This window comes from Mastomys coucha, unplaced genomic scaffold (assembly GCF_008632895.1).
Source record: "Mastomys coucha isolate ucsf_1 unplaced genomic scaffold, UCSF_Mcou_1 pScaffold22, whole genome shotgun sequence".
Lineage (NCBI taxonomy): Eukaryota > Metazoa > Chordata > Mammalia > Rodentia > Muridae > Mastomys > Mastomys coucha.
This window is the reverse complement of record NW_022196905.1, coordinates 25,567,891-25,583,930: the sequence shown is the minus strand read 5'-3', so window position 1 is coordinate 25,583,930 and position 16,040 is coordinate 25,567,891. Positions and strand designations below refer to the sequence as shown.

At 44.1% G+C, this 16,040-nt stretch overlaps 1 protein-coding gene across 3 annotated transcripts in view; it reads left to right on the top strand.

Annotated features, from left to right (window-relative positions):
- The first annotated feature begins 875 nt into the window (after positions 1-875).
- The window catches only part of Ascc2 (activating signal cointegrator 1 complex subunit 2), a 46,821-nt gene continuing 31,656 nt past the window's right edge, over positions 876-16,040 (top strand). Inside the window, exons 1-5 of one of the 3 annotated variants that reach the window (XM_031339975.1) lie at positions 876-1,007; positions 4,193-4,290; positions 10,103-10,261; positions 10,603-10,773; positions 13,348-13,477. In XM_031339975.1, coding sequence (XP_031195835.1) covers positions 4,210-4,290; positions 10,103-10,261; positions 10,603-10,773; positions 13,348-13,477 — 541 coding nt within the window. In that variant the 5' untranslated portion in view covers positions 876-1,007; positions 4,193-4,209. Of the gene's footprint in view, positions 1,008-4,192; positions 4,291-8,624; positions 8,748-10,102; positions 10,262-10,602; positions 10,774-13,347; positions 13,478-16,040 lie in introns of those variants that run through there. The other 2 variants (XM_031339976.1, XM_031339977.1) reach the window with 2 other exon arrangements.

The following is a 16,040-nucleotide window of genomic DNA, read 5'->3' as shown; positions in this document are numbered from 1 at the left end:
GTATAGCCCTGGCTGGCCTGGAATCCTCAATCGTTCCTCAGCCTCCCAAGAGGTAGAATTACTGCACCACCAAGGCTGCACCACCACCAGCAGCAGATGGATATTATCCACTAGTTTTCTGTGATAATTCTTATCCAGCCTTGGGAGCCACTAGCTCTTCACCATCTGAGACATTTCTTTGGGAAAAAAAAATGCATCCTGCTCTTAAAATAGCTATACTCAGCCTTTCTGACTTAAACAACATGTGGTGCTTGTGGTAGACACTTAATTTCAGCACCTGGAAGGCTGAAGCAGGAGGATAGTAATCAAGCTATACTGAGTTACATAGTGAGTTTTGTGTCAGCCTGCCTACAGTGTACCCGTCTAAATAATTTTGTATTATATACATATAGAAACGTGGACAAATCTTAAGTGTACAATTTGATAAGTCCTCCTAAGTAAACCCATCCGCTTATCTGGCCATCGCCAAGATGAAGACCTTCATTTGTGGGGCCTTCCTCTTTACTAACCTAAGAAGTAACCACATCAAAAGCCATAACTACACATTTTTAATTGTTTTAGAGCGTTTAGTAAGTGAACTAACTGTAAGAGCTCATCTGCCGCCTTCTGCTCTCTCAACGTCACATTTGTGATTTTGACTCGTTAAAACTTCTCTGGATTAAATTTGAAAAATGATCATTGAGGAAGTGGAAGCCTGGATTTCTGAGAGCGTCCCAAACTGGATTGCATTAACCCAGGAAGGTGGTCATCAAGAGGGGGTGGCCATCAAGGGAGGGTGGCCAGGGTTACAAACCCGCGCCTCCAGGGGGCGGGGTCATCTTTGTGGGGCGTGGCCCTGCCGTGGTATTCCCCACCTCCACAGTTGGCGCCAGGGGAGGGACCAGGCAGAGCAGGGCGGGGCTTCCTTTCTGCGCCTACGGAATCGCAGTTTGACCCCGGAAGTGCTGGGTCTGTGGAAGCTGTCTCGGTGTATTACGGCTGAACATCTCGGGTGTGGAGCCGGGGAGGTAAGTACGTTCCCGGGCCCCAGCGGTGGTGCTGGGAGCCAGGACCGTGCTTCGGGCGCCCTCAGCACCCCCCCCCCCCCCCCCCCCAGCTCACGAGCTTCGCGGCTGAGCTAGGCTTACACTGCCCCAGAGGCTGTGAGTCACCCCCCCTTAGGAGAGCCAGAACCTGGGGTTCCGGTTCATTTTAAGGCTTAGACCTAGAGTGACCTGAGACGAAGCCCGGTCCCCACCACCTTCCCCCAAGCTTCAGTTTTCTCCATGTTCATTCATTCGTGCAGCTTGTGTTTGTTGACCGACACCCACGTGCCTGGTATAGACCTAGGCGCAGGGGATACAAATAGCAGGACAGACAAGACTCTTGCTCTCGTGAAGCTTACAGTTTAGAGGAAGGAGACAGTTAACAAATAAATACATAAAGCAAAGATATGACAGTAAGTAACAAGGAGAGAGACTACTTCAGGGAGAAGACGTGAGAAGGTTTTCTGATAGAGAAACTGAGGCAACAGTAGCCCCGAGATACTCTCTGGCATATTGCAGCTGTTGATTATATCACGACCCTTCCTCCATCTGAAAACACTTAACTCTTGGCCTCTGCTGCCTTACCCAGCATAGAATGTATAGTGGTGCACACCTGTCCTGGTCCTTTTACAACTCAAAGTCTAGTCTTTGCTTATTTTGTACCCATACACGTTAAGTGAAAACTTAAATCCTCTTTGATGCCTCCCTTCTGTCACTTCCGTAAGTCTTTGTTAAATGCTTCAAGAGCTTTGCATATTGGCAGACACCATGGCATTGGTTAGTATTTGTATCTGTCGTTCATAAAGAGTAAGCTTTGTGAATGGCACCATCAGATCAGGTTTGGTTTTTTTGTTTTTTGTTTTTTGTTTTTTTTGTTCATGTTGGCATTTTCTGAACATCGTTGCCTGCTACATAGTTGGGACAGAAGAATCTAGAGAGTCAGGGGCGATGACACATACTTCTAATCCCAGCACTCAGGAGGTTGAGTCAGAAGGATTGGTTCAAAAACAACTTAGGCTACATGAGACCCTGTCTGCCATGTACCAGAATTAACTAATTAATTCATATATGTGTGTGTGTGAGAGAGAGAAAAGAGAGAGCTGGGTGTGATGTTGCATATAGTAGTGTATACCAGCACTCAGGAGACTGAGGTAGAAGATTGCTGGAGTTAAGAGCCAGTTTATATTACAAGACTTTGTTTCCTAGATATTTTAAAAGCTAAATTACATTAATGCCAAGAAAAGCACTTAGGCCAAGCAGTTGTGGTGCATGCCTTTAATTCCGGCACTTGGGAGGCAGAGGCAGAGTGAGTTCCACAGGGCTACACAGAGAAACCCTGTCTCAAAAAAAAAAAAAAAAAAAAGAAAGAAAGAAAAAAAAAGAAAAGAAAAGTACCCAGCATCTAACAAACATATTGCTATTGTCTTGTCACTATATCTTATATCACCAGGGCTGGGCCAGACATATTGACATGTTAATATGTCTCATATCACCTGGTAAGAAATAACTGATTATACCCCCAACTTGTCTGTGAGAGCATAGTGATTCCTCCTCCTAGCCTTGATGTTTTCACGTTTCATGTCATAATGCACTTTTGCTGGCCTGCCTTTTGAAAGGGTTAATTGACCTCCGTTGCATGATTCACCCAATACACATGCCCTTCCTGTGGATAAGGCCAAGGTGTTATTTAAAAAAGAAAAAAGGAAAAAAAAAAAAAACAAAACTGGATGGGAACACAGAAGAGCTGCCCTGCTAGTTTGGTTTTGTTTCCCATGTTCACATATATGTGGGTACAATGCATAGGTGTGGAAGTCAACTTCCCTTGGGAGTTGGAGTTGTCCCTCAGAAGTCATCCGCTTTTCCTTTGAGACAAGGTCTCTCGTTGGCCTGGAGCTTGTCTAGTGGACTAGGGAAGCGTTGGTCTTCTACTTTCCCAGTGCTGAGGTCACCAGCCTATACCATCATATCCTGCTTTTGAATGCGCTTTTGGGAACTGAACTCAGATTCTCATGTTTGGGCAGCCTGGGCAATGCTGACTGAGCTGTCTCCCAGTCTACTCTGTGACTATCTTTCTTATTTATTTATTTAAGCTTGAACCCAGGGACTTGCATGTGATAAGCCCAAATTCTATCACTGAACTTACCCAGCTGACCAACTCCTGGCTTTGAAACCAGTTTGGCCCTTCTGAGGAAGGGATCTTAATGTCGGCAAGTTTCAAAGGATTTTCTCTTCCTTCTCTTAGTTTGTCACACTCTTCTTTGAAGCCTGGAGAAATTGTAAAGTTTTTTTTTTTTTTTTTTTTTTTAAAGATTTATTTATTGTTATATGTAAGTACACTGTAGCTGCCTTCAGACACTCCAGAAGGTGTCAGATCTCATTATGGGTGGTTGTGAGCCACCATGTGGTTGTGAACTCAGGACCTTTGGAAGAGCAATCTCACCCGCTGAGCCATCTCACCTGCCCCGAAATTGTAAAGTCTTAACACAGCCTATATATGAGGAAAAGTCCATTGTTCCAATCCTTAAAAGACTCAAGATCTAGTGAGAATTATGAGGAGAGTGTTGTTGTTCTGAGGAATGTAGCTCGTAGGTAGAGCTACATTTGTGATGAGTTCAGTCCCTGTTGCAGCAAAGAACATCTCTCCTACTGGTTCATCACACATTTGGTGAGGCTGCATCTGCTCAGGCTATAGGGAAGAGAGCAAGAAGAAGAATTGTGCCCACAGGCTGCTCGGGGACAAAGCAAACAAAAACAAAAAATGAAAACAGTCTAGGTTTTTTTAGCCAGGACTTTTGTTTTTTTTTTTTTTTTGAGACAGGGTTTCTCTATGTAGCCCTGGCTGTCCTGGAAGTTTCTCTATAGATCAGACTGGCCTCAAACTCACAGAGATCCACTTGCCTCTGCCCTGATTGTGCTGGGATTAAAAATGTGCACCACCATGCCTAGCATGACTTCTTTCTTATAGTGGGTAGGAGTTATCTGGAAGGTATTTTCCTTCAGAACTGAGAACTGTTCTAGGATAGCAAATGCATACGAGGTCTTGAAAGCCCACATTAGGAGCCCACTGTGGCCAGGGGTTAATGCTGGGGCTGGGATCACTCCCAGAGTAGGCCCTACCCCTAGTGTCTGTGTGTCTGCTTTCTTCTTCCCATTCATATTCCTTTCAGGAGGGTCACGCAGCACAATGCCAGCTCTGCCCCTGGACCAACTCCAGATCACCCACAAAGACCCGAAGACAGGAAAGCTGAGGACTTCAGCAGCGCTGGTGAGCCAAAGCCTTGATGCTGTTCAACCTGACAGGATCAGCCTTGCAGTTGCAGAGCAAAAGGGAAATTCCTGCCTTTTCTGTTCCAAGAATGACCCAAGGGCTGTGGCTGCTGATCAGTAGTTGAGACACTACTAGGCCCTTCCCAAGCCTAGTGTAGAACTTTGCTTCTGAGTAGCAGCCAAATTTGATAGTGTTTTCCACGTCAAGTCGTGTTGTGTTGTGTCGTGTCTGGCCCCCCACCCCCACTACCGGGCCCCAGTATTTATTTTAATCATTCTGAAGGCAATTCTGACTTCGCCTGAGCTGGGCTGGGAATGGTTCCACATCCTAGTTTGGTGATTTCCCTTTTGTAGGATCACTGGTGTCTGAGGTTGAGCTGGTCTTTAACTTTAATCTGGTACAAGAAGTGAGACATACAGAGACTCTGACAGGGCCTGTGAAACTGAAAACTAAGGAGGCTGTGAACATGCCAGTTCCCAGCTTCAGAGAGAGATTAGAGCTATGGAGAGATGCCAGGCTGCTAAAGAAAGGGACAGAAGTGGGGATTTGAGTCCTTGTACCCACTTGTAGATTTCCCAAGAATATGAGCTTACTTGCACAAGGTGGGAAGAGGTAGTTTCTAGAGGCTTGAGTAAACTTGTGGAAAATGGGAGCTAAATATTTAATTTCCTGCAATTTGGTTGGCTTTTATTATTTCCTATTCAGTCTCTAAGTATAGAACTTAACATAGTGCCCCATGTGGGTCAACATATTCTGAAAAGTCACCCAGATTAATTTTTCTTCTTCCTTTCCCCCCTTATTTTAAATTAGTTCTTTGAGAATTTTGTACAGATGAGCCCCCTTCCCATGCCCTCGGCCTTGTGTCCTTTTCTTTAAGCCCGTCCAGTCCAGTCGCTGCTGCCCACCTGCTCTTGGATGTGTGGTCTTAGAGAAAAATGACTCTTTCCCTTCGGTCAGCTATCCATTACCAGTAGTTCCATAGGTAGGGTTGGGACTTGATGCCCATCTCCACGGGTTATCTTATTTAAGCCACATTATAGCCCTACCAGTGGATGTCTTGATTGTCACTATTTTACGGAGTTCAAGGTCACAAAGCCAGGAAATCAGGAGAGTTAGGATGCTATGTTAGCCAGTCCAGTCCCAGAATGCCCTGTACTCAGCCATTCTTCTATAAAGCTGCTTGCTTTCCTGTTCATACTTTTACATATGGAGGATGTTTGTCAGAAAAGCTAAAACTATACTATTTAATTCAGTAGCCATCTAATAGGTAACATGCACAATTGTAACAAAAAAAAAAGTGTAACAATTGTAGTGTGTCTAGTGCTTGAAGTGTGGACTATGTAAGTGAAATATCCCATGTGATGAGTGCCTACTGTGTTGTTCAGGCAGATGATGCAATCCCACTGTCACAGAATGTTCTGTTGGACAGTGCTGGTGGAGACTTCAGTGGTTGAGTCTGGTTTTAAACCTCGGTCCTTCCCCATATGCTGAATGAACTCCTGGGTGGTTAGTTGTGGGACTGGGAGGGCAGAGGCCTGGTCCCTTTCATGACTGGCTTCTCAGTGACAAGCACAGTAAGCTCTCTGGAAACATTCTTTAAGTCAGAAACCACAGTCAGACCTACTGCCTGATGCTAGAGCTTCAAAGAGAAAATATCTAGTCCTGTGCTTGTGGGAGCACAGCCTGCCACCAGTAGCTTCTAGCAGTATGATGGCAGTAGAATAGGAGGAAGGCCTGGTTCTGACACAATGCAGAGCTAGTTCAGATCAGAGTTTGGAGTGCATAGAAGGAAGATCTTGGGCTGGTAGGAGGGATATATAGCCAGGGATGGCTTCCTGGAGGAGAGAGGTCCTGCACTAGGTGTTGAAAGATGCATTAGCTCTATCCAGGCAGAGCAGAAGGACAAAGCCCTGGTTAGAAATCTCAGGGATGCTTGGAGACTCTGACTCTTAGGTCAAGAACAGATCCCTGGCAGTGGGGTGGCACTATGGCAGAAGTAACGAACACAGGCTTTGTACCTATTTGGTAAGTTGGTTAACCACTAGACCTCAGGAGCCAAAAAAAGATAATAATGGGCCAGGCATGGTGGGGATCAAATGAAACGTCTGTGGATTACTACTGTGCCTGAACAGAGCAGTACTCAGTAGATTGCAGTTACGCTGGTGATAACAAGCAGCAACTGTGACATTGACTAGGCTCTAGGATGGAAAGCGGGATCGGCTGAAAGACAGTTGCTTGGAGACAGGTCTTGTTGGTAATACTGAAGAACATTAACCATAGGCTTCAGGAAGCTCCTGAAACATTGTCCTGAGATATGTGTAGGATTTTGTGTTTTGAGTCTCAGTTTGGGACAAAAAGATCTCTGCAGAGTGATAGGTGCTTATTGATGTTTATTAAGTAGTTACTATTTCAAGGAGTATGCACTTGAAAAACCTGTCAGAAGTAGTGTTGGACTCTTCCGCCATTTCCTGACGGACACTAAGAAAATGGGTTCCTATCAAGATCCATAAAGACTTGATGGGCAGTATTTTCCTAGTTTGCCAGAGCAGAAAGGCCCTAAGCCAGACTTTTGAAAGGTGGGATTAAAGGTAGGAGAGACACAACTGAAGCCTGCTACTCCTGCTCTGAAACCATCTATGGCTACTCATAGAGCCTTTTGCAAAGCTTGCCATTTGAAGAGGCAGGACCTGGCCATCCATTCTTTTGTCCAGCTAATGAATATGTAGAGAGTCCTCTCAATGCCAAGCACTGTTGAAGTTTCATTGAAAGACAGTAAACTGCATAGTTAAAGTCAACAATTTGATTGTTTTCAACCTTGGTAATATACTAAGGAAGCCATCACCTGTGATCAAGAGTGAACACCTTCACCTTCCCTAAAAGTCCCCTGTATCCGTCTAATATCCATTCCCTCCTCTCTCCCTGAGCACAACAGCAACTGAACCAAAAGTGACTTTGATGCCGTTTAGCAAGAGCCTTAGTCGTGTGAAGACAATTCAGGTGCTGGGAGAGGGAGGAAACCCTTTAGTCTAGCCTAAGAGGGAATTAGGGAGGTTTCTAGGGGGCTGTGAGGTCAGAAGGGGAAAGCAGTGAGATAGGGTTGTGCCAGTGTGTCCTATAGCTCTTACTTGGGCTGCACTGTAAGCTTTGCTTTAATCCTGCCTCAGTTGTCTGCTTAACCTCAAGGCCTTAAAGTTTTGGACCCTACTGAGTCTTTGTTTTCTCCTCTGCCACACAGGCTGTCTCCCTTTTAGCTAATCCTGGATGAGAAAAAGCAATAGGGAGTTTGACATGCCTGTTCCACAGCTGGTGTAGGGCAGGTCCTCAATGGGTGGTAGGTTTGTTGTCATCATTTTGTCACCCCTTAAACCCATGTCTCAGTGCCCAGGTCCATCTGTGCATGGTACTTGACTGTTTTTATGCCTCTATAAGAATATTTCTTCAGCTGGGCAGTGGTGGCACACACCTTTAATCCTAGCACTCGAGAGGCAGAGTCAGGTGCATATTTATGAGTTCCAGGCCAGCCTCGTGTCTACAGAGTGAGTTCCAGGACAGCCAGGGCTACGAAGAGAAACCCTGCCTTGGGTGTGGAGGGATACTTTCTCCCATCAATTGTAGATACCATTGATCCCAGGGACAGGCAAATCTCTATTAAATCTGAGGCCAGCCTAGTCTACATAGCAAGTTCTAGGATAGCCAGGGCTATATAGTAAGAATGTGTGAGAAAGGAAAAAACAAACAGAAAGGGAAAGGGAACAAGAAAGGGAGGGAGGGAGGAAGAGAGAGGACAAGCAAGCTAACTTTCTTTCACCTAAAAATCCTTTACCTCCTGCTAGGCTCAATTTAGGTTCTGCCTTGCCTGAGAGGCATCCCTCTTCCACAGGCTGTTAATTCTCTCCTGCGCTCCTGTCACCCTTTAGGCCTGAGTTGTCACTTCATCCATTTAGGGCTCCCTTGGTGCCTTAGATGTTCATCTTCCCCAGTGGATCATGAACCTTGTGACCTGGAGAGAACTTGAGCCTCTAAGCTGGGACCTACATCACTAGATGCTTTTATTCATGTGCCCCCAAACCTGGCACACTAGGGGCCCTGTAAAGAGAGTCATTGGGTCAGAGGAAGGAAGCTTGGCAGGCAAGAGGTGAGCTCTTTTTTAACAGATCAGTGCCTGGAATGCAGCCACTGTATAAATGGGATTTAAATGGGAGAGGGTCCACTGAACCATGTGCTAAATGGCTACAGTGAATCTTATGGAACCTGCATACCCCTGCAAAGGCCCACGAGGTTCTTAAGGGGACTGATCCATTTGTCTTGATGGTTCTAGAATTGGGTCTAAGTGGAAGGCTGTGGTTGATAACAGCTGAGGCAGTGCCTGGCTCTCCTCTTATTACAGCTTCTCCCACTCTCATGTAGACTAGGGTGAAAACTGAGCCTGTCTTCATTATGGTGAACAAAGTGAGGTCTGTTCAGGGTGTGGTTAGGGCTGGGAAGGAGAACTTGTGACCCCAAGCTGAGATCTGCCCCTACTTGATTAGAACCTTTAAAAAAAATTAGTTGAGGGTTTTTTTTTCTGGTTATAAAAAAGAAAGTAATGATATATAGAATATGAGGGTTTTTTTTTCTGGTTATAAAAAAGAAAGTAATGATATATAGAATATGATGGCTGTTTGAATCAGAATGGAAAGACAGACTTAAATAAATACTTGATATGCATATGACTATATTCTAATGTAAATACCTAGGAAGGACAGCTTGTGCTCAGTGGCTTCCTGGGAGGTCATGGAGACTAAGAGTGTGCTTCTCCTCCCCTCTCACTCTCCTTTGCCTTCCCCTTTTCCTCCTCTCTCCCCTTCCACACCTCCTACCATGCTGGGGATTGAACCCAGCATGGAGCACACACTCTGCCACTGAGCTATATATCCTGAGCCCACATAGTGCTTGAAAAGATGCTGATGTGTTACTTGGATAATTAATTGTTAATTTTAAAAGTACATGATCATTGTTTAAATATGGAAAAATAAGGTCAAACATGGTGGCTCATGCCTTTAATCCCAGCACTTGGGAGGCGGAGGCAGGTGGATCTCTGAGTTTGATGCCAGCTGGTCTACAGAGTATGAGCCTTTGTCTCAAGAGAAAATACAGAAAAATATAATGAAGCTATAATTTCCTAGCCCCAAGATAACCAGTATAAGTCTGGGAATTGTTCTCTTCTTTTTATTTTTTTATTTTTATTTTTTTTATTTTTTATTTTTTTTTTAGCTTGGGCTTCTTTTTTTTTTTTAAAGATTTATTTATTTATTATAGTAAATACACTGTAGCTGTCTTCAGACACTCCAGAAGAGGGAGTCAGATCTCATTATGGGTGGTTGTGAGCCACCATGTGGTTGCTGGGATTTGAACTCAGGACCTTCAGAAGAGCAGTCAGTGCTCTTCCCCGCTGAGCCATCTCACCAGCCCTGTTCTCTTCTTTTTAGAAATCTGTACCAGTATATGAATACATTGACTTCAAAAATGTATAAACCTGGTTATATTAGAATTTTGTTTCTTTCTCTTCCCTTAACCTGTCCCCTCACCACTAAAATGCTCTAAAAACATGTTTTGTGTTTTGCTTTTTTGTTTTGTTTTTTTTAAAACCATCTTGTATTCCCTGGGTGCAACCATGGCTCCTTTGTTAGGTACACTGGGTTCTTTATACTTAGAAGCTCCTGGAGGGTCTCTGGTTGGAACAGCCAAGTACTGTTGTTGCTGTGGGTTGGCAGAAGGGCCCTCCCTGACTAACCTCTGCCACATTAACACGTGGTTTTTGGATTCGTAGCACCCTGAGCAGAAGGCAGACCGGTATTTTGTGTTGTACAAACCACCCCCTAAAGACAACATTCCCGCCCTAGTGGAGGAGTACCTGGAACGTGCCAACTTCGTAGCTAATGACCTCGACTGGCTCCTGGCCTTGCCTCACGATAAATTCTGGTGCCAGGTAACATACTATCAAAATTCACACTAAGACAGAGCACATGCCATATCCTTGGTTGGTTGCTGTTGTTTTTCTCTTCCCTAGGAGTTGCTTTTTTGTCTACTTTCCTTGGATCCTTAACAGCAAATTGTGGTTTGGATTGCTGTCTCATATTGCAACTTTCCTGATGTTTACCCACTGTCCACCCATGTGTCATTTTAAGAAACTTATATTTATCCCTGGGCTCATTCATATCTCCTTGGTCCCTTGGGGTTGGGGGGTTTGCAGTAAGTCAGGACTGACGGGCCTTAAGCACCTGTGTAGTCTACCCACAAACCTTTGCTCTCCTCTCTCACCTGGCTTAGGTTATCTTTGATGAGACCCTGCAGAAGTGCCTGGACTCCTACCTGCACTATGTACCCCGAAAGTTTGATGAGTGGGTGGCCCCAACCCCTGAGGTTGCTGACATGCAGAAGCACCTGCACCGGAGTGTTTTCCTCACCTTCCTTCGAATGTCCACGCACAAGGAATCCAAAGTAAGCCTGTGATCCTGTGACGAGTATCCATTTGACAGCCAGCACCCCCGTGCCAGACTCTACCCCTGGGAAAGAAGGCTCTGGGGGTGCAGGGTTCCTCCTGTCTCCTTCTTTATCCATTCTTTTGGGGAAAGAATCTGTGCCACTTACTTCCCTTGTCCTCTAGTCCACCAGCCTGCCCACAGTATACCCAGTATTTTCAGCAGCAGGAACTCCAGGGTCCTTGTCACAGTTGACGTGTGACTGTGACTTTACTCATGTGACAAAGAGTAAGGACACTGATTCTGAGTTTTGGAAGAACTCAAATATGTGTACTTTAAAAAATATTTGCCAGGGGGGTGGTGGCGCACGCCTTTAATCCTGGCACTTTGGAGGCAGAGGCAGGTGGATTTCTGAGTTCGAGGCCAGCCTGGTCTACAGAGTGAGTTCCAGGACAGCCAGGGCTATACAGAGAAACCCTGCCTCAAAAAAAAAAAAAAATCATTATTGAGCTGGGAGTTAGGCTATGATAGAACCTGATATGAAGGAAGATTCATCTCCAATACTAAAACCTCAAAGAACTCAATGTTGTAGAGATATTAGAATGATAGTGAGTGCTACTCACAAAGATCCCCTGGCCTAAAGTTACTACCATTTTTTTAAAAATTATCTTTCTTTATGTGTGTACACGTTTGTGTATAGGTGCATTGTCAGAAGAAAACTTGCAGGAGTTGGTTCTCTCCCCATGTAAGTCCTGGAGATGGAACTCAGGTCATCAGTGCCCTTGCCCACTAAGCCACCTTGTCAGCACTCAGTATCACTGCAGTGAATGGACATGTCCCTTCATGGACTTCCTGTCCTTTGAGTGTGAGTGCACCTTTGCGTCACTGCACATGTACGAAGATCAGATGACAACTTGTGAGAGTGGCCTTTATTTCCACCCTGTAGGCCCTAGGGATTGAACTCAGGTCATCAGACTTATCAGCAAGAACCTTTACATACTGAGCCATCTCATCAGCCTTCAGAGTCACTACTGTTAATGTTATAATGTTAATTTCACATTCCTTCATGGAATCTAACATTTTGTTTTAAAAGATTTGTTTTGTGAGGCATAGTAACACATGCCTTTAATCCCAGTAACTCAGGAAGTAGATGCAGGTGGATTTCTGTGAGTTCATGTCCAGGCTGGTCTACTTAGTGAGACTCAGTCTCAAAAAAATATTATTTTTATTTATTTGAGTACACTGCAGCTGTCTTCAGACACATACTAGAAGAGTGCTTCAGAAGAATGCAACCATTATAGATGGCTGTGAGCCACCATGTGGTTGCTGGGAATTGAACTCAGGACCCCTGGAAGAGCAGTCAATGCTCTTAACTGCTGAGCCATCTCTCCAGCCCTATTTTTATTATTTATAATTATATGTGTGTTTCTGTGTTGGTATGTTCAGGTGCCTATTTTTAGGATTTGTTTAGTTTTTACTTATGTATGTATATGACTGTATGTGTATATGCTCATGTGTGCCAGTATCAATGGAAGCCAAAAGAGGATATTTGAACCCTTGGAGCTGGAGTTACAGGCAGTTGTGAGCTGCCCAGTATGGGTACTAGGAACCAAATTCCTGTTCTCTGTAAGAGCAGCAAGAGCTCGTAACCACTGAGCCATTTCTCTGGCCCTCCTTCAGGGAAGTTTTGTGTGGCAGGGAACAGAGAATTTTAAAGATTGGATCTTAGGGTTGGGATGTAGTTTGGTAGCATAGTGTTTGCCTAGTATGCACAAAGCCCAGGGTCTGGTCCCTGACACCACAGTAAAAAAGGGATCTTGTTTTATTTCTTTCTTTGTTTGGAGACAGGATCTCCCATTGTAGGCCAGACTGTTCTCCAACTCACCATTGTCCTATCTTAGCATCTAAATATTTATATACATATTTTTTAATATATATGTGCTCATGTATATGTATGAACCCTTGGATGTCAAAAGAAGGCATCGGATCTCTTAGAACTGGAGTTACAGGGGGTTGTGAACTACCATGTGGATGCTGAAAAGTGAATACAGGCCTCTTTAAGAGCAGGAAGTGCTTTCCCCTGAGCCGTCCTTCCAGCCCCTCTGAATACTGACTTTTATAGGCATTCACCAACAAACCCAATGCATTTTTAAACTACATTTTCATTATAATTAAATTTCAAATATTCATATACTTGAGAGAAAGTTCCATGTATATAGAACAATGAGTTCTATGTCCCCCTTACACCACCTGTGTACTTAGTAAGGTTTTGTCACTCTTGTTGAGTCTGAGTTTTCTTTTTTATTGAAGTGTTTTTATGTAAGCTCAGACACTGCTGATTTACCTATAAATACTGGAAAGCAAACTCACACTAAGAGGCTGAGTCTTTCCTAGTGTGTTTCTGTTTACTTAAAAATGCAGAGTCACTATAATTTGGGGTCTTTTCATAAAGCTCAGACATATATACAATACAGGCATGCTACCACAGATTAGCCTGTGCCCAGCTGATGAGCATCAAGGTGTTCTCTCATGAGTTTGCTGTTGCAGCATCTGCACACGCAGCCTCCACCCTTTCTCTGCTCATTCTTCTTAGGACCACTTCATTTCTCCATCTGCATTTGGAGAAATCCTCTACAACAACTTCCTCTTTGACATCCCGAAGATCCTGGACCTCTGTGTCCTCTTTGGAAAAGGCAACTCACCACTGCTCCAGAAAATGATAGGTGAGTAGGGTGGAGGACCTGGGGATGCACAAGGGAGGCCCCACACGCCAAACCAGAGGCCACGAGTGCTGGTGTTAGACAGCACAAGAGTATCAGGGGCAGGTGGTAAGAAGTGACTTCACAGATGTAATACATACATATAAGCACACATCCGTGCACATCCATGTGTATGCACAGATGTAATACATGCATACATACATACATATACACAAGTGCAATACATGCATACATATATAATACACACAAAGATGTACCAACTCTGAAGTAAATAACTGGGGAGTCAAAACAAAACCAAAACAGTGTGGCAGGCAGTGCCTCAAGAATCTGTGAGTCTTGCTGGGTGGTGCATACCTATAATCCCAGCACTCAGGAGGTTGAGGTAAGAGGGTTGTGAGTTTGAGGCCAGCTTGGGATTGCATAGTAAATCCATGCCATACTGGGCTATTGGGACCAAAACAACAAATTATTTGGATGTCTTAGTGTTAGAACAAGTGTCAGTCAGTGTCAGGAATGAGAAATTGCTTTGGCAATGAAAGTCAGATTGCAGATTGTAGGCTTTCATTGGAATGTGGCCTGGGTTCTTGTCATGACATGCACTTCCTATTTGCTGTCTCCACTGGATGCTCACAAGGGCTGCTGGGATCAGTGCTGTCATTGTCCCCATTTACAGATGAAAAAACAGATTGAATTTTAAGGGACTTGACTGAAAGCCTGTACTAGTCAAGTAGCCAATCTGGAACTTAACAGCTATGAAGAACAGAACTGACTCTTCCTCTCTCTGCTCTCTCAGATCATGGGGCTGCCTCCAATTTAGCACATATTCAGCATTGCTGAGAGTGGGTGGGGCCGTAGTTTGGAGACTCTATCTATAGCTGTGGAAAGAGGAGACACTAAGTTGGATTTCCTAAGGCAGAAATGGGCTGGAGGGTTCAGTCAGAAATGAAAGTGGTGGGGGTTGCTGCAGAGGGTATGCCTCAGCCGATTCCTTCATGAATTGTAGTTCATAGTATTGGGTCTGGAGCCAGGTGATGTTCATTTGAGCACTCCTGCTGGCTTCCCCATCCTCAGATGGTAAGGCATAGCGCTTGGGGAGCCTGAAGTAAGAGAGAGGCTCATGAGTTTAACTCTAGCCTAATCTACATAGTGTTCCTGGCTTTAAAAACAAAACCCAAACAGACAACTACCCTTGGGATAGTCCTCTCTCTCTCCCTTTCTTCTTTTTTCTCCTAACTGAATTTGTATGTATGCATGAATACACACACATGTATATAGTTGTATATATAAAGTTTATATATAAAGTTTACATAAGTATATAGAACAAATACAAATAGCTCTATGTATATATAAAGTCACTTATAACAATCTAAATTTTATATGTAAATATGTAAATCTATAACTGGTTTTTGAGAGGTTTGTTTTGTTTTAGTTTTTTGAGATAGGGTTTCTCTGTGTATCTCTATAGACCAGGCTGGACTTAAATTCAAATCCAGCTAATCAAACACTCTTAACAGAGCTGTGTCCATAGCTTACAAATAAAGACTCTTTTGAGTCTATTATTTATTTATTACTCACTTGAGGTCATTTCTCTGTATATATTTTAAATATATTAGATCATAATATATGTGAAATTTTCACCTGTCAATTTCATTGAAACATTCTCGGTTTCTTGTTTGAGTCTAATTATTGCCTGAGTGTGGGTAATCTTGTTTATTGTCCCAGAGGGGCAATATAAATTCACTATAGACTTAGAGGATGAGGTGAGTAAGCAACAGAAAGCATAGTAAGTTAGGGAATCAGTTACCAGGCCAGTTTGGTTAGAGTGGAAGGTTACAAGAGAGCAGCATGAGGAGCCAGGGAGAGGTACTGGAAAATCTCCATTCAGCTTTCTGAGGAGTGGCATTGCCCACTGTCCTCTACTTAACTCCCTATCTCACACGCAGCTTCTGTTTGGGTATATCAGCTTCACCAAGTCAGTGAGCCTTTCAAAGTCTGTTTTAGAGAAAGGAAAAGCTGATGGTCTGCCTTCTTGGAGAGGGTGTGGGGTTAAATAGGAAAAAGTGAGCAACACACTTAACACTGGGCCTGGCAGGACACAGGTGCTTGGCAAGTGTGAGTCCGTATTGTGATGAGGCTGTGGAGCTTCTAGGAGCTTGGAGCAGGGTGAGGAGCCATCTGGTGACAAGGTTAATCTATTAAGGCAGCAATTGGAAATAGGCACATCGTGGGAGTAAGGTAAGTACCTGGGTGGAACTGGGACAGAAAAGGATGTTATGCAGCAGATGTAGAGAAAACTTAACAATTTTGGAGAAGACAGAGAGAATAGTGCAGAAAAAACGGCCTTCAGGACTTGGCCGTGTGCCTTGTGAGTTAGCAACAAGGACACCTTTGATTGCAGTGGGGAGTAGCTGGGAGATGCAGTATCACAGACAGACCAGGAAAGCGTTTCCTGGCCCCTAGGCTCTCCTCACTGGGGCCACTGGCTCCTCTAAGAATCAGGTGAAAGATAGATGTCATAGATTTTTGAGAGTTGTTTCGTTGTTTCTTTTCTTTTTTCTTTTTTTTT